This window comes from Cebidichthys violaceus, unplaced genomic scaffold (assembly GCF_023349555.1).
Source record: "Cebidichthys violaceus isolate CVI_PGR_0920_01 unplaced genomic scaffold, fCebVio1.0.p SCAF_73, whole genome shotgun sequence".
NCBI lineage: Eukaryota > Metazoa > Chordata > Actinopteri > Perciformes > Stichaeidae > Cebidichthys > Cebidichthys violaceus.
In genome coordinates this window covers 113,638-135,037 of record NW_027176957.1, presented here as the reverse complement: position 1 = coordinate 135,037, position 21,400 = coordinate 113,638, and the positions used below count along the sequence as shown (strand labels likewise).

General features: G+C 43.1%; 4 protein-coding genes across 6 annotated transcripts; 3 read left to right on the top strand and 1 right to left on the bottom strand.

Annotated features, from left to right (window-relative positions):
- The first annotated feature begins 431 nt into the window (after positions 1–431).
- Positions 432–6,626, top strand: LOC137891994 (uncharacterized). Of its 3 annotated transcripts, none has more exons than XM_068736870.1 (8): positions 432–538; positions 1,366–1,620; positions 3,173–3,436; positions 3,627–3,695; positions 4,113–4,157; positions 4,817–4,930; positions 5,625–5,681; positions 5,769–6,626. In XM_068736870.1, exons 1-8 carry the CDS (start codon positions 463–465, stop codon positions 5,957–5,959), a joined length of 1,071 nt encoding a protein of 356 aa, XP_068592971.1. In that variant the 5' UTR covers positions 432–462; the 3' UTR covers positions 5,960–6,626. The 3 variants fall into 3 exon arrangements, with proteins under 3 accessions (XP_068592971.1, XP_068592970.1, XP_068592969.1); XM_068736869.1 differs by having other exon boundaries at positions 1,363–1,620; positions 5,772–6,626; XM_068736868.1 differs by having other exon boundaries at positions 1,363–1,620.
- Positions 6,627–6,771: 145 nt separating this feature from the next.
- Positions 6,772–15,895, bottom strand: LOC137892008 (uncharacterized). The gene is made up of 5 exons (XM_068736891.1): positions 15,660–15,895; positions 14,177–14,539; positions 12,167–12,277; positions 8,685–8,728; positions 6,772–7,309 (listed from the first exon to the last, which is right to left on the bottom strand). Exons 1-5 carry the CDS (start codon positions 15,691–15,693, stop codon positions 7,163–7,165), a joined length of 699 nt encoding a protein of 232 aa, XP_068592992.1. The 5' UTR covers positions 15,694–15,895; the 3' UTR covers positions 6,772–7,162.
- LOC137892006 (uncharacterized) lies at positions 8,932–11,610 on the top strand. Its single transcript, XM_068736888.1, has 2 exons — positions 8,932–9,443; positions 10,257–11,610. Exons 1-2 carry the CDS (start codon positions 9,105–9,107, stop codon positions 10,764–10,766), a joined length of 849 nt encoding a protein of 282 aa, XP_068592989.1. The 5' UTR covers positions 8,932–9,104; the 3' UTR covers positions 10,767–11,610.
- A 323-nt stretch (positions 15,896–16,218) lies between the features above and the next one.
- igldcp (Ig-like domain-containing protein) lies at positions 16,219–21,399 on the top strand. Its single transcript, XM_068736890.1, has 7 exons — positions 16,219–16,343; positions 17,399–17,442; positions 17,555–17,917; positions 18,272–18,362; positions 19,004–19,182; positions 19,629–19,682; positions 19,799–21,399. The coding sequence occupies exons 1-7, from the start codon at positions 16,318–16,320 to the stop codon at positions 19,879–19,881; spliced, it is 840 nt and encodes a 279-aa protein (XP_068592991.1). The 5' UTR covers positions 16,219–16,317; the 3' UTR covers positions 19,882–21,399.
- The last annotated feature ends 1 nt before the right edge of the window (position 21,400 follows it).

The window sequence follows — 21,400 nt, the reverse complement described above, 5'->3', positions numbered from 1 at the left end:
TCTCTGATGAACAAGAATCATAAAGGTGACTTTTATCATTCTTTACGTTGGCTCAGATGCTATTTAAGCCAGAATAAAGAGTATTTTATACATTATAGAATATATTTTATTATGTTAATACTGACTAATCTGCTGATTGCCGTCTCCAGTAATTATTTTATCCCTAAAATGTTACAAAATATTAAGAATCATTGTCCATTTGAGATTTTTGGAAATTTAAATTCTAAATTATTTAGATTTTTCCAGAATTTAGTCGTAGGTGACATATTGCTTCTACTGAAGTCATTATTGGAGGCAGCAGCGACACGCTGTGAATAAAAACCTCCATTTTTCCAGAACGATGACGTTCAGATCTGTCGCTGTGACGAGGAAGAGGAAGAGGAGGAACAAGAGGAAGAGAGTCTCTCACACACTGAAGCTTCAAACTTTGATCAGCAGCAGTTTGATGCTTTCCATCTGAAGATGTTCAGCTTCATCATCTTCTGCCGGTTTTGGTTCCTGCACACGGTTCTGACCTGCTGCAGAGGAAACTCTACAGGTACGAGTGATATTAATATACATATATATTAATATTAATATGAACGTTTGTATTCACTTTAGATTCATGTTACACAATCCCAAATCTTTAAAGACGTATTTTATATTATTGTTTCATTGAGTGCCTCATCTCAAAATATTCTCAAATATTACAGTTTAAATACTTTATAATTTATATATTTTTGTTTAACTTAAAATGAGTTTGTTGCAATAAAAGACCAAAAATTAATCTGACTTAACGGAAGGAAGAATAGCTTTTGTAACGTGTAAAAAAAGGGGAATTTTATACAATTTGATATAAATTTGGGGAAAAAATTGTATAAACTTTATTGCCTTACAGTGGACCTTTATTTACAATAAACCACAGTGAAGAGAAACCTCAATCAACCAAAAAAAGATAATTTTTCAACCCTAAATTTCTACATTTTACATTCTTTAAACTAAAAAAGACATCTGTGACTGCATTTAAAATGGATTATTATGACAATAAGCCCTCACATCTTTCTGCCCATACAGTTTTATTGTAATTACAATGTTTAATTCTTCCATTAAAAAACATCTGTGCACATTATATTATGTCTGACATGTTCTTTTCCTGGGTTGTTATTTGAGGCCGACTGGGTGACATGAGTGGAGCATGTTTCCATGAGATAAAACAGGAAACAAGGCTAAAAACATCAGCAGGATGTGAGTGATGCATCTAAAGCAGCAGCTGGGAGACAAGAGAGGACCTGAAGTCATGTGTTTGAACGTGTCATTATAACACGAAGATGTCTTGAACGTAACAGAGACGAGTTCAGGTCTCATGGAGTTTCTGTCCTCCAGCAGTGATCCGGTTTTCAGTCCCGGAGGACCACCACATCTGCCTGCCGTGTGGCGGCTCCGACAGCTCCGTAGTGATCTGGACTCAACGGGACCAGAAGGTCCTGGTGACCCGGCAGGGCAGCTACGAGACCAACGAGGACAGCCAACGGTACCGCCTGCTGTCCGACGGCAGCCTCTGCCTCCAGCGGCTCGACGACTCAGACGGCGGGACGTTTCGCTGCAACCAGCAGCTGGTGGCCGAGCTGCAGGTGCTCACAGGTATGCTGGAGGCGGAGCTAGGACTGGTGCATTATGGGAACCAAGGGGGGACTTATTTAGGACTGTGTCTTTAAACTTTGAACTGGTTATGAAACAGTGTAGTCCTGATCCTCTAACAGACCTCCATCAGTACAGAGACCATCAGAGAGAAGATGGTCTGTTTCTATAGAGTTATTCTTAATGATGTCATCGGAGCCACCGGGTCGGATTCTGATGAAACCAGATGAACTCATGCAGGTTCACCAGAACCTCCTTCAGCTCAGACTCCAGCAGAGACCGGTCCACCGTGGACAGACCCAGATCCGGCTTCACCTGCAGCCTTGGACCTGCAGTCGGAGCTCCGGAGGGAGGAGGAGAGCTCAGCTCCCGGCATCCTCCTCCTCCTCCTCTTCCAGGAGCAGAGCTTCTCCTCTCTGCTGGAGACCCAGGACGTATTGCTGGACCCGCTGGAGGGAAGGGAGACACGGGAGAACCAGAACCAGGACTGAGAGGGTCAGCCTGTCAGACCCTGCTGCAGTAGAATGAGAGGTTTTCTAAAGGGACTCTGGTGCTCAGAGACACTACAGCTTTAGTCCACAGAGGGCGACAGAACCAACACTAAAAAGTTTCTTTCAGTAACTTTAAACAGTTGGACTGGTTGAGCTCAGATCATCCCATCAGCTTCAGAGGGATTGACGTACAAAAAATCGTGAGGTTGGGAACCACTTAATGAAGATTAATACAAATCTAAAAGAAAATGCGTAAATATAACCGACAAGAAAAAGAACAAGAAAAACCTTTTCTTGTTTTGGTTTTAATATGTGTTAAAGTAAAATTACTTATCGGCTTTTCAAACATCGATATTCAGCCTCAAAGAGAGAGTTTGTCGAGCCGTTCAGTGCGAACACAAGTGCAACACGGTTTGATGACTGAATGTCAAAGTTCACATTGATTCAAATAAAGGTGTGAAAATATTCAGTGTGGTGAATGAGTTTCACACAGACAGAAGAAACCCACCGGCCGTCTGGAGGGAAGTAAATCAGTCTGATGACGTGTGAACGACATTGTGAAATGTTTGTTACACTCATACATTTCTTTTGTGTTTCTGCGTAGAGGAGGACGAGGACGGAACAAGTTCCCACGCTCTGAATTTGACACAAACGTCACTTTACTCATAATTAAAGATTTTAGTTTTTGTCAGTGGCCCTTTCAATCGTGAAATACTGACTAAACACATATTTATGCTGCTAGAGGGTAATTATAACAGTAAAAGGGAAGTGAAAGGTGTTTTGAGTTTTGAGGAATTAGTCACCACGACCAGCAGAGGCTGAACTCTTTGATGCCACCGCAGTGTTTCTTGTTCCAGATGCTGACGCTGCACACATCTGGCCCCCCGTGCGGCTAATTGAAGCTGCTTAAAGGTTGTCGCTCCAAATTCGGTTGTCCATATTCGGGTCGCACTTGATCCACCAATACGGCAGAATTGCTAAAAGGCTGACTCATTCACAGGTTTTAGAAAATCCACGTCAAAGACAATTACCCATGATTCCTCTGCGTCTCTGCCCCCCATCAGGCCATGACTTCATGGTGTCTGCAGGCCGGACGCTGCTGCTCCCCTGCGGCTCCTCCTCCAAACCCAAGAAGAAGTGGTCCCACCGGAGGGAAGGAGGGCGGTGGGAGGCCGTCCTCACGCGGTTCAGAAACGGTACGGTGAAACCAGAGAGGAGCCGGCTCAGCCTCGGGAACGACGCCCTGCAGATCCAGGACCTGCAGCCAGAGGACGCCGGAGAGTATCTGTGCAACGGAGAGCTGCAGGGAAGACTCACCATCCTGACAGGTGGCGTCTTCAGATCATACTTCTTAATCATACTGTAAACACTGGATGTAGCTCAGCTGCAGAGGACTCCAGGCGTTCATTAGAGAGAGCTCCTGTTTGACGAGTATTTATGGTCATATTTCTTACTGCAGTTTGGCTCCACCAAGTGATGACACATATTAAAACAAAAAGATGTTTTTGGATTATTCAGGGCAGCCAGAGCCCACCAGCATCCAGCAAACCACCAGCACATCTGGAACAGCTGCCGTCATGGTAACAGGTAGGAAGCTCCTAAAAAGGACACTTGAGATCTTCTATAAGTATTTATTTATATATATATATATATATATATATATATATATATATGTAGTAAATCTTCCCATGCATGTACATCACATGAATTACAATTAGGTATTATTGGCCAAATGTAACACAAATATACAATATGTATATTTAATATGGAGCGGGAAAACTGGACTTGTTCTCCAAACCAGTTCACTTTATTCTATGACATGAGCTGTCCCGTTTGTCTTTACGTCTGCTTTTATTCATTTTATCTGGATTAATGCTATTTCTACTTATCATGTGTGTATCTATAACTTACAATGTTTTCCATGAAAACTTAGTGAAACATTTAGGAAATAAACTATTAATAGTGAATGACGTCAGTCTGGATTTGTGTGTTTCTGTTCATCAGATGAGGTTGACGTAAAGAAGACGGAGAAGAAGAGACCAGAGAACGGTGAGTCAGCACCTCCGAACACCTCCAGCTCTCAATGAACGTTTACTACAGATGTTGTGTCTGTGGTCTCGTTTAATGAACGTTTACTACAGATGTTGTGTCTGTGGGCTCGTTTAATGAACGTTTACTACAGATGTTGTGTCTGTGGGCTCGTTTAATGAACGTTTACTACAGATGTTGTGTCTGTGGGCTCGTTTAATGAACGTTTACTACAGATGTTGTGTCTGTGGGCTCGTTTAATGAACGTTTACTACAGATGTTGTGTCTGTGGTCTCGTTTAATGAACGTTTACTACAGATGTTGTGTCTGTGGGCTCGTTTAATGAACGTTTACTACAGATGTTGTGTCTGTGGTCTCGTTTAATGAATGTTTACTACAGATGTTGTGTCTGTGGTCTCGTTTAATGAACGTTTACTACAGATGTTGTGTCTGTGGTCTCGTTTAATGAACGTTTACTACAGATGTTGTGTCTGTGGGCTCGTTTAATGAATGTTTACTACAGATGTTGTGTCTGTGGGCTCGTTTAATGAACGTTTCCTTGTCTGTGGTCTCGTTTAATGAACGTTTACTACAGATGTTGTGTCTGTGGTCTCGTTTAATGAACGTTTCCTTGTCTGTGGTCTCGTTTCATGAACGTTTCCTTGTCTGTGGTCTCTCAGCCTTGCTGGTGGTTGCTGTGGTCGGCTTGGCGTTAATGATCTTCCTTCTGGCCGCCGTCTGTGTTTTACTGACCAGCTTGAAGTGCAGGAGGAACAAGAAATACAGAAGTGCAGGTATCTGATAGACAGAGAGACATTATTTATGTGTTTTAATTCATCATCACTGGATCTACAAGTTCAGCTTTCCCTAGTCCCTGACCAGTCCAGTCCCTGACCAGTCCAGACCTCGAATCTGACCAGACCTCAACCATGACCAATACAGTCCTCGACCCTAAACAGTTCTTGACCCTGACAAGTCCAGTCCTACAGTTTTCAAGTTTGGTGCAGCTTGAGTTAAAGTTAAACCATGATTTAGTCTGGTTTAAAAATGAACCTTTGTTGGTGAAGACCAGCACCAGGGTCTGTGCCTCTGAACTCTGCAGGCACTTCCCTCCACATCACAGCTTTGTCATTGGGACCTTAAATAGACCTTAAATAGACCTTAAATAGACAGGTGTGTGCTTTTCCAAATCATGTCCGATCACCTGAACAGGTGGACTCCAATCAAGATGAACGTCTCAGGGATGATCAGGAGAAATGAGCTCAAATACAAAGAGTCTGAATACTTCTTTCATTTATCTTCTGCTTTCTGTTTCTCAACTCCAATTTTGTTTAATTTTACAGTCTTATTTATTTATGTTCTGAAATGTCTTTGACGTTAACATGTCGTATCTTCCTGATTTAAGTTTGATTAAAGGACTTTCCTCGACCCCTCCCTCAAATAGAAACTATGTTTGAGAAGCTCCAGCTCTCCTCTGTTTATCTCCAGCACAGCGGCATGAAGACACCGAGCTGCAGCCGTGGACCACGTCCAACACGCCAACCGGTAAGTAACACCGTCACCCCTTTAAGTACCGCTCCTTTCATTGATCCTCAGCTGTGTGTGTTTTCACCCAACACACCGGTGTCTTAGCAGAGCGAGAGGTTTACGAGAGTCCGACTCCGCCGGAGGAGACGATCCATTACGCCTCTCTGGGCCGACAGAACTGGAGGGAGAGACCCGGCAGGACTCCGCCGGACCAGGACCGACACCACGTCATCTACTCCTCTGTGGTCACCAGACCGGCCAAACAGAAGCGAGCTCTGCTGCTTCCTGTCGGCTGATCGGAACGTCACATGTGAAACCATGATGAAAACATCTGATTTACACTTTGTGGAGGATTATTTTATGATCGAGGCGAGACACTATGACGATAATATAAATAAATAACTAGTAAAAAATCACCATGAAACTCCTCCAGTTGATTACTTACATTAATACTAATTATTTTATGTATTACAAGTTTTCTTAAAATGTATGTTTGAATATGCAAATAGTCCATATCTTAATAAAAATATGCTAATTTGCATACATTTCAAGAAAATACATCTGAACATTGAATAAAACCAGGTTAAACAATGATTTTAATTTGATGACATATTAGAAAGAGGCAAACTATGACGAGTAGGGATGACATCACTTTCTTTATCAGATTTCCTCATCCGACACATTATTTTGAAACCTCATGTTCTAAATCTTTATTCATGACACGTTTATTCGCAACAAGTGACTCGTGAATTGTAAAGCATTATTATATCAGAAAGTATTTGTACCGTTTCTTTAAATATAACTCGTATCCCTGAACATGTGCAGACGGCGCCATCTGAACTCACCAAACCCGAATAACAAAGGTTATCTTATCAAAGGTGTTTCATGTCTGGCTTGCTGTTATCCTGATCCCATCCATGGAGGCAGCAGCACAAACCAAGGCTGGGACCTTGGCCTGGAGGCCTGAATGGGGGGGGGGGGGGGGATAACATGCATATATTACTCTCTTAAACCTTTTCTCGTGGTTAGACCTCCGAACCCTCCGTGGAGAAAGAGCTCTGTCCATTCAGCTGAATTATTCTAAGTGTTCAATAAATACTGAAAGACGTTTGAGAGTTTTCTCATCACGTTTATTTTTCACATATGTACAAATAAACTTTCCATCGTTATGTGCATTATTTTCCGTCACATTTTAACATTCTTTTCTGGAGGTTTTGTATGTAAATTATTGTCAGGCAGCAAAAGATAAGTCGCTTTAATAAGACGTCATTTCACAGTGGATTGAGTTTTAATATGAAGAAAAGATAAAATAGCTTAAAATACCGTAGATTCAGTTTCTCCAGCATATTAAGGATTTCAGCCTTTATAGAAAAGTAATCATTGACTTGTTTAAAGAGCAGAAACTTAACTGTAGAAAAAATAGCGTTATAAAATATCTAATGAATTACATTCATAGTTTTTTCTCTCTGCTGTCAAACACTATAAAACAAAGCGCCGCTCTATCTGCGGTCACGTGACGCGTTTGGGTTCTTGCGGCTCATCACCGCCGAGTACGTCACGTCGTCTTCGACCAATCCTGTCCCTCCTCGGCCGGAGGGGCGGGGCTTGTCTGCGTGCTTCAGACTGGAATAGTGCAAAGACTCTTCCTGCAGAGACAGGAAACCGAAATGAACCTCCACAAACTCTCCCAACTCAACATTCAGTCATTTAATATCAATAACTTAAATCAGGACCTCCAGTTTCTGGATCAAGTAGCTCGAGAAAAATCTGAATTATAGCTACAGCTTGTGTGTGTGTGTGTGTGTATATATATATATATATATATATATATATATATATAATACATATCAGATTAGCAGAATAAATTACAAGTGACGTCAATTTGATTAATTTTGATCAACCGATGCCTTCAAAATATTAGCGCATATTATCTGAAGTGTCGTTTTGCTCCAGACGAGTCAACAAGCTTTAAACGTTGAATTAGAACCGTTAACGTCATCAACATGTCCGGTCGTCACAGTCGAGATTTCAACTCATGTTCTACAGAATCACGACACGTTTCAGAGCAGCAGGGGTTTCACTTTAAAGAGTGGCCGTGTTAACTGGGGACGGTTGGTGGATTATAAACACAGATGAGTCCGTATTTAGAACCCATTGAAGAGAGTCACCAGTTAACACGGTCACTAGTTAACCCAAAACACCGGCAGCATCTTTGGCCTGAAGCTAGTTGTGTTGATTATCACTGGACTGTTTGCAGCCGTTTAAAAACGATAAAGTCAAACCTCTGAGTCTACGTCACGCTGTTTAATGGTAAATATAAACACTCACACACCGTGAAAACAATACCAAAATTATACATATAGTGTAAATATATAGAAGATGATAGATGTCAAGCAGCTAAAGTCGGATATAAAACTGTGATGAATAAGAAAATCTACATTTCTGTTATTCCTGCAACATGCAAGATGTCAAAATGTTTTTGTGGTAGAAATCAACCGTTATCAATAGATAATGTTTTGGTTTTAAAAAATAAAACGTGTCAGCACTATGACCAACATGTGGCTGAAACGTCAGCGTGATCATTCAAACTAAACTAGAAGATTCACAGGTTTTATTTACAGCTTGTTGACAATGACATGGAGGTCAGAGGTCAAAGTGTACAACTCAGCCCACACACACACACACACACACACACACACACACACACACACACACACACACACACACACACACAGACTTTAAGCCAACAGCGGAGAAATACATGGGTTTAGTTTTCCTATTGAGTGCAAACTTCATATTCAAGGAAGGAAGGAAGGAAGAAGGAAAAGAAGAACGAAGGAAGATAAGGGAAGAAACAGGAGAAAAGAAAAAGGAGAATAAAACATCATTTTAACTGTTTACCTGCATGAAATGATTTAAAAAGTACTATTGTTATTATTCATATTATAGTATGTTGCATGAAAATATAAGAAAGTAAAACCAGAGATGAGGAGGAAGAGGAGGGCTGCTCTTCATACTCACCTCAGTGACTCTGTCTGGATCACAGCAGCAAACAGCTGGTTTACCTGAAAACAAGAGAAGAAGAGATTCAAACAGCTGATCTCCTGTTTTAATCCGGATTAAATATTCACTGACTCACTGAATCCAGCTATCAAAGGTTATTTCATATTCATATTCATAATGCTGAGCTTGTTGTCGAGTCAAACGTTCCTTTAATGATCGCTCAGAAGCCCAGCCCCGGAGCTGTGGCCGTCAGTCAGTAAGTGAAAGTGAAAGTTATAAAGTGAATCAGGGCGAGTCGCTTCGAGTCGAAGCAGAAGACAGAAGACAGAAAACAGAAAGACACGTCGAGCTCTCTCCGTCGAGGACTTCAGCAGCTCAAACTGTTTCACATTCGTCTCTTCTTCAGGGAACGTGAAGGCTCGTGTTCCCGGCGGCAGCATGCCGGACACCCGGCTGTGTCTGGAGGCCCTGTCGGCTCTCTCCGGCTGTAACGTCGAGCCCACCGGCGGAGCGTCGCAGCTCTCCCCGCAGGACTTCGTCAACGTCGTGGCCCTGAAGGAGTTCTACAAGCAGGAGGGGTTCCAGGAGCTCGAGTACCCGAGTTTGGGGACTTTGTCCCTGCGGGACTTGGACGACCAGGACATGTACAGCTCTCCGGAGGCGCTGACCGAAGGCCCCTCCACCGCCGGGCCCGAGCAGAGCCTCAGGACCACGATGCGGATCAACCCGGAGGACTTCTTCCATCCGCAGTACGACTACGACTTCACCAACGTAAAGGTGAGCAGCTCACCTGACGTCCCTCTGACGTTCCTCTCTTCACCTGCTGCTAACACGTAGAACAATAACGACGTCAGGAGTTGATTTATGGATTAAGATCAACAACACGGTCGAGTTCAGGAGCTCTGGTGATCACGTGGTTCTAATTTAGTGGAGCAGAATGTCAAATATGATGCTGGAATGTGAAGGAAGGAGGGAGGGAGTGAAGGAGGGAGGGAGGAAGGGGGGGAGTTAGTGAGTGAGTGAGGAAGTGAGAGGCTAAGTTAGTGAGTGATGGGAGGGAGTGGGTAAGGGAGGGAGAGACGGAGCTAGTGAGTGAAGGAGGTTGGTGAAGGAGTCAGGGAGTGAACAAGGGACGGAGTGAGGGGTGAGGGAGGGCGAAAGAAGGTGAGTGGGTGATGGAGAAAGTAAAGGAAGAAGGGAGTGGTCGAAGGAGGGAAGAAGGAAGTTGGTGAAGGAGTAAGGTAGCGAATGAGGGAGCTAGTGAGGAAGGGAGAGAGTGAGGGAGGGAAGAAGGTGAGTGGGTGAGGGAGGGAGTGGCTAAAGGAGGGAGGAAGGAAGTTGGTGAAGGAGTAAGGTAGCGAACGAGGAAGAGAGTGAGGGGTTTTGGAAGTAATTGGGTGAGGGAGGAAGTGAGTGAGGAAGGAAGTGATGAGGTGAGTGGGTGAGGAAGGAAGGGAGACGGTCAATGAGTGGGGAGAGGGAGAGAATAAGGGAGTGACACTTTGTTCCAAATCACAAAATTAGCATATTAGCCTGTTAGCATGTTAGCATGTTCCTCTGACCCCGTTGACTCTGCTCATCCTCCTCCAGGACGGGGACAAAACGTTCCTGCGCGGCAACGAGCGGTACGTCCGTCCCTGCGGGTGGAACCGGGTCGCCCTGCGGGTCACTAAGCGGTACGACGACGGGGACACCTGGCTCGGGACGGGGAAGGACGCCTGGCCCGTCTCCTACCACGGGCAGAACATGGACGGCTCCCTCGGCATCATCCTGACCCGCGGCGGGAGCGCCGCCGACGAGCCAAAGTTTCTGGACGCCGCCGCCGCCTCCCTGGTCACCGGGGAGACGAGGGGCAGAGGGGTGTACTCCACGCCGGACGTGGCGACGGCGGAGGCGTACTGCAAGAAGTTCAAGTCCAAAGTCAACGGGAAGACGTACAAAGTGGTCCTCCAGAACCGCATCAACCCGGAGAAGAGGAAGGACTGCCAGAGGGAGGGCGTCTGGCTGGTCTACATCCCGAAAGGACACAACGACGTCCAGACGAGGGCCATCGTGCAGGAGTCCATCCGCCCGTACGGTCTCCTGCTGAAGGAGGCGTGAGGAAGCTGATGGAACCTCCTCTTCAGCATCATCAGGGAGTTATATTTTCAACCTTTCCTCTTGATTATCAACAAAAATGAAATCAAATGCTACAGAAGAGGTCTTTAAAAGTGAAGCAAGTCCCAACTGCTTGTTGGGCATTAGGAGAAAACCAAGCAGTCTGCTGTTCTTACTTTTTATCCAAAATAATGCTTCCTCTCAAGTTCAACCTCACATCACTGACTATGTGTACCTTAAGCTGCCTTATTTTGAGTGTTCAAACAGGCTCTGCAGAGATCCACTGTGTGTCCACACGGTAATTCATGCTGCCATCTAGTGGGGAATTTATATGATCTTTATTTCTTTGAGGAAACAAATGGTTATGCGTGATGAGCAAACTTTTGACAAAGTATTGACGTTTGATTAGTTTTCATTTGATTAGTTTTTGTTTGATTAGTTTTTGTTTGATTAGTTTTCATTTGATTAGTTTTCGTTTGATTAGTTTTTGTTTGATTAGTTTTTGTTTGATTAGTTTTTCACTTGAACTAATCCTTTAACTGAGTTGATGATCGTCGACTGTGAAGCTGCACAGATGTGGAGTAAAAGTTTTGCTGATGTTGCCATGAAGTATGACGGCACCTCGTCTGATGGGTTTTTTCGTGGCATCATTGCAAGTTTATTTTAGTTTAATTTTGAATTGACGTGTGTCTTTCTGTCGTACACTGTACCCTTCATTTTCCGTTTTTTGTAGTCCAAACATCCAATGTGACTACAACTCCCTACTTTGAAGGGACACACTTCCTCCTGTTCTTCCTTGTATTGTCTGACGGTCCGACTTTAAATGTAATAAAATAACGTGCAAAGATCCAGCTGTGGGGACACTTTTTAATGTAATATTCTAGTTTTTAATACATCATGACGTCATAAGATACTTTCATTGTGTGGAAGTATGCATGACAATTCCAAACTATACACACTAAAACTATGAAATACACACTTTGTTGTAATCGTCACAGTATAATTTTTGCAGGATCTCTTCACATCTAAATGTACAAAGTAGTAAAAGTAAAAGTACTCACTTAAAGTACCACTTTATTGTTGCAGCTGGTTCAGTTTAACTACTTTATATACTGCTGTGTAGCTTAACGTAATAGAGTAAAAACTACAATATAAGTAAATATATATTGTTTAATATATATATTCAAGTTAACTACAAGTACCTCAGAATTGGTATTGGGTCCATGTAGTGAGTACTTTCCACCACTGGGTGGGGACACTGTCCTCACTTTCCAAACATGTCCTCTCTGTCAATGTCCTCACAAAGATAGACGTAAAGGACACACACACACACACACACACACACACACACACACACACACACACACACACACACACACACACACACACACACACACACACACCTGAGCGCAGGCAGAGTCCAACGATGAAGACGAGGCAGAGGACGAGCAGAGCAGGAAGAACACAGATCCCCAGACTCCAACATGGCTGCCTGGACGACTCCCCGTCGACTCCTGGAAACGACAACAAAACACAGCGGAGCAGATGAAAGAGGAGCGATCGATGTCTGTCGATCGGCTCCGTTAGAACTCCCGTTGTTGACGTCTCTGAACCGTTTGTGTCGACTGCTGTTTGACTGCGTCCGTGAGTGAGTGAGTGTGTGCGTCTCTGTGTCCGTCCACGGCTAATCTCCCGTTCTGCTGCAGCAAAATATTTTTGTCACGTCTGCGCGCTGGAGGACGTCTCGAGGACAGCGGTGACTCGCACCGTTCTCAGAACATCCGTTATCGGTCGTTTTCATACCGTCGTTGACTCTGCATGCCGAGTCCTCGCTCGCTGCTCTTATCCGGGCCCCTGGCTGATGGGGGGCCACGAGTGATAACGCAGCTTCTCCGACCGCCAGTCTGCTTTCTCTGTTGCCGGAGACACAGCAGAGGGGTAAACGGTGGCAAACAGCTAACAGGACTCAGCGCCTGCTTCGCGGGCAGACAGCTCGGCCGTGTTTTCGGCAAGAAATGTATGATTTTTGCATGAAGCTAAAGGCTGTTTTCATGCAGCGGAAACATGTAGAAATACAAAAAAAAGCAGCAGTTGAGATGGCTCAAACCAGCAGGATCTCGCCTCATATTTTGTAAATATAATTTTGGGACTCAACTTTTTTTTTGGTTATTAATGTGATCAATAGAAACTACTCTAGACACCCAGTGAAGGCAGGAGAAAGGTGCTTTATAAAAGGCAACGTCAACACCGAGCTAACCGCTGCAGACTAAGCAAAAAACACCACGTTTCCTGCTCACCCTCCACCACTGGCCGTGGTTGTCATCAGATTAGAAGAAACTTCTTCACCACTGAAACTTCTGCTTTCCACAGAAATGTGACCATAACCTTCAATTCAGCTGAGAGCCGCAGGAGGCCATCATCAGTATTTCTGTGAATTAAAGAGCTAAAGAGTTCCTTTGTGTTGTTTTTAACACAAAAGGGTGTGATGGTTCACTTTAACTGCGTCCATCTTTACAAATGTTATATGTTTAAGTATTTCAAACTATAGTGGAGGTCTTTACAAAGATACCAACTGAATTCTGGGGAAATGTGTAGAAGGACCAGACATCTGGACAATGTCCCCGTTTCATTTCACTTTCAATTCTCGATGTTTTGGTGCAGAAACATGATTTGTTAGTTTCAGTGAAGGGTTGACTCTGGCTGCTACACATTATATTCAATATATCACGCATACAATGGAGACTTTCTAACATTTAAAAGGGAAATTTAGGAGGAAAATCATTCAATAGGTTCAAGATCATGTTCCCTGTTTTTTCAGACCAGCTATGTTTGATTCTAACTGATATCATAACTGTGGCTTCATTTAAAGGGCCAGTGTGCTGTATCAGTAGAAATGGAATATGTTGCTAATAAGTATGTTTTCATTTGCGTATAATCACCTGAAACTAAGAATTGTTGCGTCTTCGTTAGCTCAGAATGAGCCCTTCATATCTACATATGGAGCAGGAGGCGGAGTCCGCCATGATGCACTGCCATGTTTCTACAGTAGAACAGAACGGACAAACCAAACAGAGGTTTTAGAAAGAGCCTTTCAGGTTTTTTACGCTACCTGAAGGCCACCGCAGTTCTCTGATACGCTCGTTCGTGATCCCCAGAGGATGAATCCTACTGGATCGGTGATCCTCGAACTTTTCCTCTCAACGCCACCACAAGGTTCACATTGTTTGACTAATGATAAGATATGTCGACAACTATCGGGTGCATTGTTATGACATATGGTTCACACATTCATGCTCCCCTGAGGAGGAATTGTAAGGTTGTGGACTAAAACTTTTTATATCTTCACCTCAGTCTGAATACACTTGACAATTAAAACCACACGTAAACAGTATTTAAATAAAAGTCCTTCTTACCATCAACAACCAGATGAATTCCTCTGTTAACACAAACAGCTCCTTCACTGTGGCCGGTGCAGAAGTACAGCCCGGCGTCCTTCTCCTCTACCTGCTGGATCTCCAGGTGAACCGGGCCTCCCTCCGGGTCGCCCCTGCTGTTGAAACGATATCCGTCCGCCGTGTGAAAGTTGATCACGACTTTCTTCAGCTTAGTCCGTGCAACCGTCAGCAGGGGCAGCAGCTGATCCGAGCGCAGAAGGTACCAGGTGACCTCCGAGCTGCACGTCAGGTTGCAGGTGAGCGAGACGTTCCCCCCCGCCGGGACCACCGGGGCCGAGCGGAGGACAGGCGAGGCTGAGGACAGGTGACATCCTGCGACACCTGAGGAGGGCGGACAGGTGAGGGGAGACGTCAGACATTTATATTTACAGTGAACAATATATACAATATTTAAGATGGGGTCCTCTATCAGACCTCCATCAGTACAGAGACCATCAGAGAGAAGATGGTCTGTTTCTATAGAGTTGTTCTTGATGCTCGTCATCGGAGCCACCGGCTCGGATTCTGGTGAAACCAGATGAAATCATGCAGCATCACCAGAAACTCCTTCAGCTCAGACTCCAGCAGAGACCTGGTCCACTGTGGACAGACCCAGATCCGGCTTCACCTGCAGCCTTGGAACTGCAGTCAGAGCTCCGGAGGGAGGAGGAGAGCTCAGCTCCTGGCAGCAGCAGCATCGTCTCCTCCTCCTCCTCCTCCTCCTCCTCCTCCTCCTCCTCCTCCTCCTCCTCCTCCAGGAGCAGAGCTTCTCCTCTCTGGGAGTCAACACCGACACCACGCTGCTGGAGACCCAGGACGTATTGCTGGACCCGCTGGAGGGAAGGGAGGCAACGGGAGAACCAGAACCAGGACTGAGCGGGGCAGACTGTCAGACCCTGCTGCAGTAGAATGAGAGGTTTTCTAAAGGGACTCTGGTGCTCAGAGACACTACAGCTTTAGTCCACGGGGTCCAACAGAACCAACAGAACCAACACGTGATAAAAGTTCTTTGTAGTAACTTTAAATTCAGCTTTTCTTATTCAAATCTGTGCATTTTAATAAAAAAGAAACTAAACAACATTACAGACCTGACCAGACATTTTCAGGATTTTTTGGTATTGTGTATTTTAGTTGGTACCAATAAATAAATGTTGAGGTTTGACGCCCTGAAGCTGCATTTAAAACCCAGTGAACCCTGGGGGGTGAACACTACGAGACCATCTGTCCCTAAACCACAGTCTGCATGAACCCAGAGGACAGAAACCAAAAGCCAGATGCTTTTCTTTCAGTTTACTTTTGAAATGTTGATAAGGTGTGACTTCACCACAAGCACCTGATTCATCAGCTGAGCATGCACAACATAAAAAACCCAGAAATAATATGAAAAAACAACAACAGCAATAAGCTTCCAAATGTCTCAAACGTCCCCCAGCCTTCAAACATGAAACAATCAATAACTTACACATGAAAGCGAGGATCCGTGGGACACCTGCCATCAGTCAGTGAACAGACCCTGCAGGCTCGGTGCAGGAGCACTGATGGGTTCATTAGTGAGAGAACAGTGAGTTCAGAGGGAGGAAGAGAGCGGGGACTTTATTGAGCAGCAGGACTTGTTGAGGGTTGAGACCACCAACATCCTAACGTGTGCAGAAAACGGAAGGATGAAGACTTTCCACTCAACGCACACTTCTCACTCAGCCAGTGGATAATCGGCAACCGGTACGTTTCGTTTCTGCAGAAATCCGTCAATTGATTTGTGCTTACGTTGTATAACCAGGAAAGGCTTCAAAATAAAAGCACAACAGCTCGTGTCGAGATTCTCATTTAATCTCGTGAGAACAATAACGTAAAAGAGTGAATTTAATTAATTAGCCTGCCTGTTGGCAATTAAAGCCTGCTGTATTTATCTGTGACTGAACGGATGAGAAAGCTCGTTCATGTTTTTATAGTTTATCCGTCCGTTTCTAACTAAAAACAAGGTGCTTTTATTTTCTTACATCGGATACCGGAAGTGCCGCTCAGCTGATAAGCGGTGCGCTCAGCTCTGCGTGTAAACACACTGCAGACAGCGTGGAGGAGAGAAGAAGAGGACTGAGCTAAATTTCCAAACAGCAGGCATCATGAAAGGCGTCACGAAGCGACACTGGTAAGAAACACTTTATTTCTATTTTATTTAAATTAATTATTTAAAATAAAAGCTTTATTTAAACTAAAAGCTTCCTTTACATCAGTGTTTGATGTTTTTTGTGTTTATGAATTATTCCTCATATGTTCACCAATACTGATGTGTTGTTTCATTAAATCTGAATATGAACAAAGTGACAGAATAAACACGTCAGCGGTTTATTCAGCGTCATGTTAACCAGGTTCTCTTCAGCAGGTCAGCGCGCGATGCAGAGAGGTGCGCGAGGCATGTTTCGTTTGGAAGAAAAGGAAACTTAAGAGTGAAACTGATGATGGGGCCAAGTTTCATATCAGAGTCATAAGAAAACATGATAATACATTCAGTAAACAGTGTATGTACTTCAACTATATCAATGTAAATTAAAAAAATATAGAATAAAAAAAATAAAATAAAAAAAATAATACAATAAAATAAATAAATAAATACATAAATAAAATAATTCTCAATCTTCACTGTTTCATGGTTTCAAATAACAGAATAATAACAACAAATAATAATAAATCAACTAAGTAGTTTCTTTCTTTCGACTGTATGAATATAAATTAATAAATTAAAATATATATATATATATATATATATATATATATATATATTATATTAATTTATATGAAGAATAAGCATCTGAAACAGGATTTCTCATTCCTCCCTGTCTCATGGTTTCATATTTTTGCATTGTATTCTGTTTTTAACAAACATGTTCAGTCCTATCCAGACGTATTATGTCAACAGGTTTATATATTGAAAACATATTTAATAGTTATGAAATGAAAACACTCTGATATCTGAGTGAGGACTCTACTGTGACTCCGCCCACTTAACACTGAATAAAGAATCAAAAAAATGTTTTTTTTCTGAACCATTCAGACAGAATTCTGGATGCTTTCTTTTTGTCTTTCAGACAATAAAACTCTTCTGGATGTAATCTAAAGTTCACTGAAGAGGTGATTTATTTCATCTTCTGTCGTTTCCTTAAGAAACATATTCACTCGTTCTGTTTGTGTGATCTTGTTTTTCAGGGTTTTCGTATTTCTACACTGTTTCCTGGTTGGCGGTTTAGTTGGTGAGTATATCATTCTGTGATGAACTCATGAATCACAGCGTCTCTCTGAACAAGCTGCCGCATTTGACGATTTGCGGTTGAGAAGGTGTTTCCTCCGTCTCTCCTCCTCCAGACTCCTCTTCCCCGTTCTCCCGCTTGCTCTCCGTCACCTCCAAGGTGGGGAACCGGGCGGTCCTTCCCTGCAGCTGGAAGCAGCGCCTCGGCGAGTTGGCCCCGTCGGCCGCCTGCCACGTCCAGTGGGCGACGCCGGCCGACACCGTGTTCGAGATGGACGGGGTGGACAAGTGGGAGGCGGAGGAGTTCCAGGGCCGGGTGGAGGTTCCAGAGGAGAAGCTGGGGTCCGGTAACTGCTCTCTGATCATCAACGACGTCCAGATCGGAGACACGGGGAGATACGAGAGCTTCATGGTGGTGGACGGAGAGAGGGCCACAAAGACCAAGGTCTTCATTCAGAGCGTCAAGCTGTCCGTGTTCGGTCGGTGTCTCTATCTCTGTTTATCTACTTCATTTCTATCCTTCTCTTTGGTTCCTATTCTATTGTTCTCATGTTTCCTGTTCCTGTTATTCTTTTTCTCATTCTTTGGTTTTATCATCTTTCTTCTCACGTCGTTCATTCTCATAACTTATCTCGACTTCTGTTTCTATCTCATCTCATTTCCCTTTGTCCTCATTTAACTCCATAATAAACCTGAATTATGTACTTTGATCTTGATATCTTGATATGTACGATTCTCCTGACAGACGATAAACTATCATATTTAATGATCGTCCAGTTCTACTTTAAGGATGCTGACGTCTTTGATCTTTTGGTTTTGTTTTTCCCTCTCAGACCACAAGTCCTTCCAGTCTCGGGGTCCAGGTGAGGACTTGGTCCTGGATCTCTACACCCGTCACTCTGTGAGAGTCGTCTTCCAGGACAGGTGAGCCGAACCTCTGATCACGAATACTCTCGTCTACTCTCTGCTCCTCGTCTCGTCTCTTCACGTCTCGTCTCTTTTTGTCTCTTCTCTTCACGTCTCGTCTCTTCACGTCTCGTCTCTTTTTGTCTCTTCTCTTCACGTCTCGTCTCTTCACGTCTCGTCTCTTTTTGTCTCTTCTCTTCATGTCTCGTCTCTTCACGTCTCGTCTCTTTGCCGCCCTCAAGTCTTCCACTCTGATTGTTCTTTTCCCCCTCAAAACAAACAACTCCTACGAAATGACTGTTTGCATCAAACCGACACGGATTACAGGCTGCCGGTGAAGTTATGAGTCACCCGATGAAGTTTGATGCTTACAAAACAGAGCAGAAGTGCTGAATAGAGACCGGATCATGTGGGTTCTGGAAAAAGTTGAAATGATGAAGGAGAACTTTCCAAAGATCTCATTTTGTAATTGGCGACGTTTACGTCATCTGAGCTCGTTGTGTCCCGTTCGCTGGGACATTTGTTTGGTTTATATTTGACATCATATCAAAACGCTCGTGTTTACACATCAAACAGAAAGCTGCGCCAGTCAGGCTTCTATGATGCTCCGGTCCCGTCTAAACTCATGATGTCGTTCTTTTCTGACCTTCGCTCCACAGGGACAGCTCGGAGTGGTCGGTCCTGTGGATGAGGGAGGACGAAGACGGCGAGCGTCTGCAGAAACATCCGGCCAGCGAGCGGCTGACGATGAGGAAGCTGAAGAGCTCGGACGAAGGAACCTACAAAGTCCTGGATGAGCGCGGCCTCGCCGTCAGCACCGTGCAGCTCTCCGTGGAAGGTGAGGGCGCTACGTCTTTGTGGAGTGGTGATCTTTGAGTGCTTTGGGGTTATTGGTCCAGAGCTTCAGCTGTGAATTCAAGGTGTTATCTTCTCACTCCCTCATTAGCTTTGCAGTAGAAACACCTGGGCTGCTGTCCAAAAGTCTCTTTTTGCTCGTGAAGGTTTCTAACTGTGTGAAATGACTCTGAAGTGTTGAAGTATCCACCCCAATAAGAGCTGTAAATGTTGAGGAAAGGTGCTTCTATGCTTCCTTTATGAGCTCCTTTAGCAAAGGAAACACCAGACCTTCCTTTGCCAGTTAGATTAGGAACAGTTTAGCTAACCCGTCTGGTTTCTCTTGAACGCCTTTGGGTCCAACCCTGGTTGACAGTTTTAAGTGTATTTTCTGCATATATTTAAATATTGAATTATACCAACTGACGTTAGCTGTTCCCTGTTTCACAGAAAAATCCACAACTCTCAAACTCCACCAGGTTCTGGAGAAACAAGCGCCGACAGGTGAGAGAAAAACACCGTTTTATATTGTTTATATTGAGGAAGTGGACCTGACGACGGTTCACGTGAAAATAAAAGTGTTTTCATAAAAAATAAAGATAAACTCTTATGTCTTCCAGATGACGCTGTCAAAAGCAGGGGTTCAGCTCTTCTCGTCTTCTCTGTTCTTGTCACGAGTTTCCAAATTAATCATCTCCTCTGATTAAAATTCTCTCACACACACACACACACACACACACACATATAAACAGCTACCCGATACAGTAGAGCCAGCAAAGGATAAATGTTCTGTCAGATGGTCGAGGTGTTTCTGAACATTAGCCAGAGTGATGTCTCTGGTTGTAAGTAAGTTAAGTACAGAGTGTGTGTACAGAGTGTGTGTACAGAGTGTGTGTACAGAGTGTGTGAGATGTGGTTTAAGTGAAGAAGTCTTTTTGTTTTTTTTCACACTCCAACGTCTACAAAGATGAAATTAACTGATTTCAAACAAAATTTGTTTTAAAAGAAAAACTAAATTTTTTTTTGGAAATATGCTTATTTTGTTATTTGAGAGTTAGGTGACACCAGTAACACCACTCACATACCTGTCTGTTAAATATGAAGCTAGAGTCATGATGTGGTTAGCCTAGCTTAGCACAAAGACTGGAATCAGAGGGAAACAGCTAGCCTGGCTTCATGTGACGTTCAGAAACGCACCAACCAGCACCTCTAACGCTCATTAATTACATTCTATATCTAAGTAGTCCAGATCAACTTCATACAAGTGTACAAACACAGCATGGAGTGATGTGTGAGGGACTGTTTCATGAATGTAAATATGAATTTATGATGAATAACTATAACTGATTGAAGGTTCTCAATTTAGAGAAGTTGATAGTTTAAAAATGTGAACAACATTGTGTTCGACGAATCTGACACTGGAAAAAAAATCCTTATGATGATATGTTTATGTATTTATGTACATGTGTATGTATGTATGTACGTACATGTGTATTTGCGTAAATATGTACGTATGCATGTATGTATGTTTGCATAGGTATGTGCATATGTATACACACATACCTATGCCAACATACATACATATGTACGCACATACATACATACATACATACATATGTACGCACATACATACATACATACATATGTACGCACATACATACATACAAACATACATACATACATACACACATATTTACGCAAATACACATACATACACATGTACGTACATACATACATGTGTGTGTGTAAGCACGTAACATTTACATACACATGCACACACACATAAATACATATATATATATATATATATACATATGTGTGTGTATGTATTTATGTGTGTGTGTGTGTGTCTCCTGTTAGGATGTAATTAATGTTCTGCGGTAAACAGCAGCTGGTTGGGATTGTGGAAGTTAAAGCTAACCTCACGTCTGTATGGATTAATGTTCTATATTCAACTATCAGAGTATTTCTGCATATTTTAACCAAATATATTAATTTACTGTCGTCTTGACAACCACAGGTTTATTTAATTTCAATGAAAATCTATTTGATGATTATCGTCAGAAGTAATATAAAGTAGCTGTTTTGTGGTTATTATTCATCCTTTTGGTGTGAATTGTTGTGATGCGAATTATAATTATTATTTTAACATAAAATAATTATATAACATATGTTTCTGTTTCAACTACAATCTAATAAATAAAACAAGCAAACATCATCAT

What these genes read in the sequence shown, in the direction of transcription:
- LOC137891994 (XM_068736868.1), top strand. Translation starts at nt 463, where the DNA reads ATGTTCAGCTTCATCATCTTCTGCCGGTTTTGGTTCCTGCACACGGTT. An exon ending in CTGCAGAGGAAACTCTACAG is followed by an intron (nt 539 to 1,362) that starts GTACGAGTGATA and finishes TCTGTCCTCCAG; the next exon opens with CAGTGATCCGGTTTTCAGTC. An exon ending in AAGACTCACCATCCTGACAG is followed by an intron (nt 3,437 to 3,626) that starts GTGGCGTCTTCA and finishes TGGATTATTCAG; the next exon opens with GGCAGCCAGAGCCCACCAGC.
- LOC137892006 (XM_068736888.1), top strand. Translation starts at nt 9,105, where the DNA reads ATGCCGGACACCCGGCTGTGTCTGGAGGCCCTGTCGGCTCTCTCCGGC. An exon ending in ACGACTTCACCAACGTAAAG is followed by an intron (nt 9,444 to 10,256) that starts GTGAGCAGCTCA and finishes ATCCTCCTCCAG; the next exon opens with GACGGGGACAAAACGTTCCT.
- LOC137892008 (XM_068736891.1), bottom strand. Translation starts at nt 15,693, where the DNA reads ATGGCAGGTGTCCCACGGATCCTCGCTTTCATGT. An exon ending in ACGGATCCTCGCTTTCATGT is followed by an intron (nt 14,540 to 15,659) that starts GTAAGTTATTGA and finishes CGCCCTCCTCAG; the next exon opens with GTGTCGCAGGATGTCACCTG. An exon ending in ATCCAGACAGAGTCACTGAG is followed by an intron (nt 7,310 to 8,684) that starts GTGAGTATGAAG and finishes CTGTCTCTGCAG; the next exon opens with GAAGAGTCTTTGCACTATTC.
- igldcp (XM_068736890.1), top strand. Translation starts at nt 16,318, where the DNA reads ATGAAAGGCGTCACGAAGCGACACTG. An exon ending in GGCGTCACGAAGCGACACTG is followed by an intron (nt 16,344 to 17,398) that starts GTAAGAAACACT and finishes CTTGTTTTTCAG; the next exon opens with GGTTTTCGTATTTCTACACT. An exon ending in CCTGGTTGGCGGTTTAGTTG is followed by an intron (nt 17,443 to 17,554) that starts GTGAGTATATCA and finishes CTCCTCCTCCAG; the next exon opens with ACTCCTCTTCCCCGTTCTCC.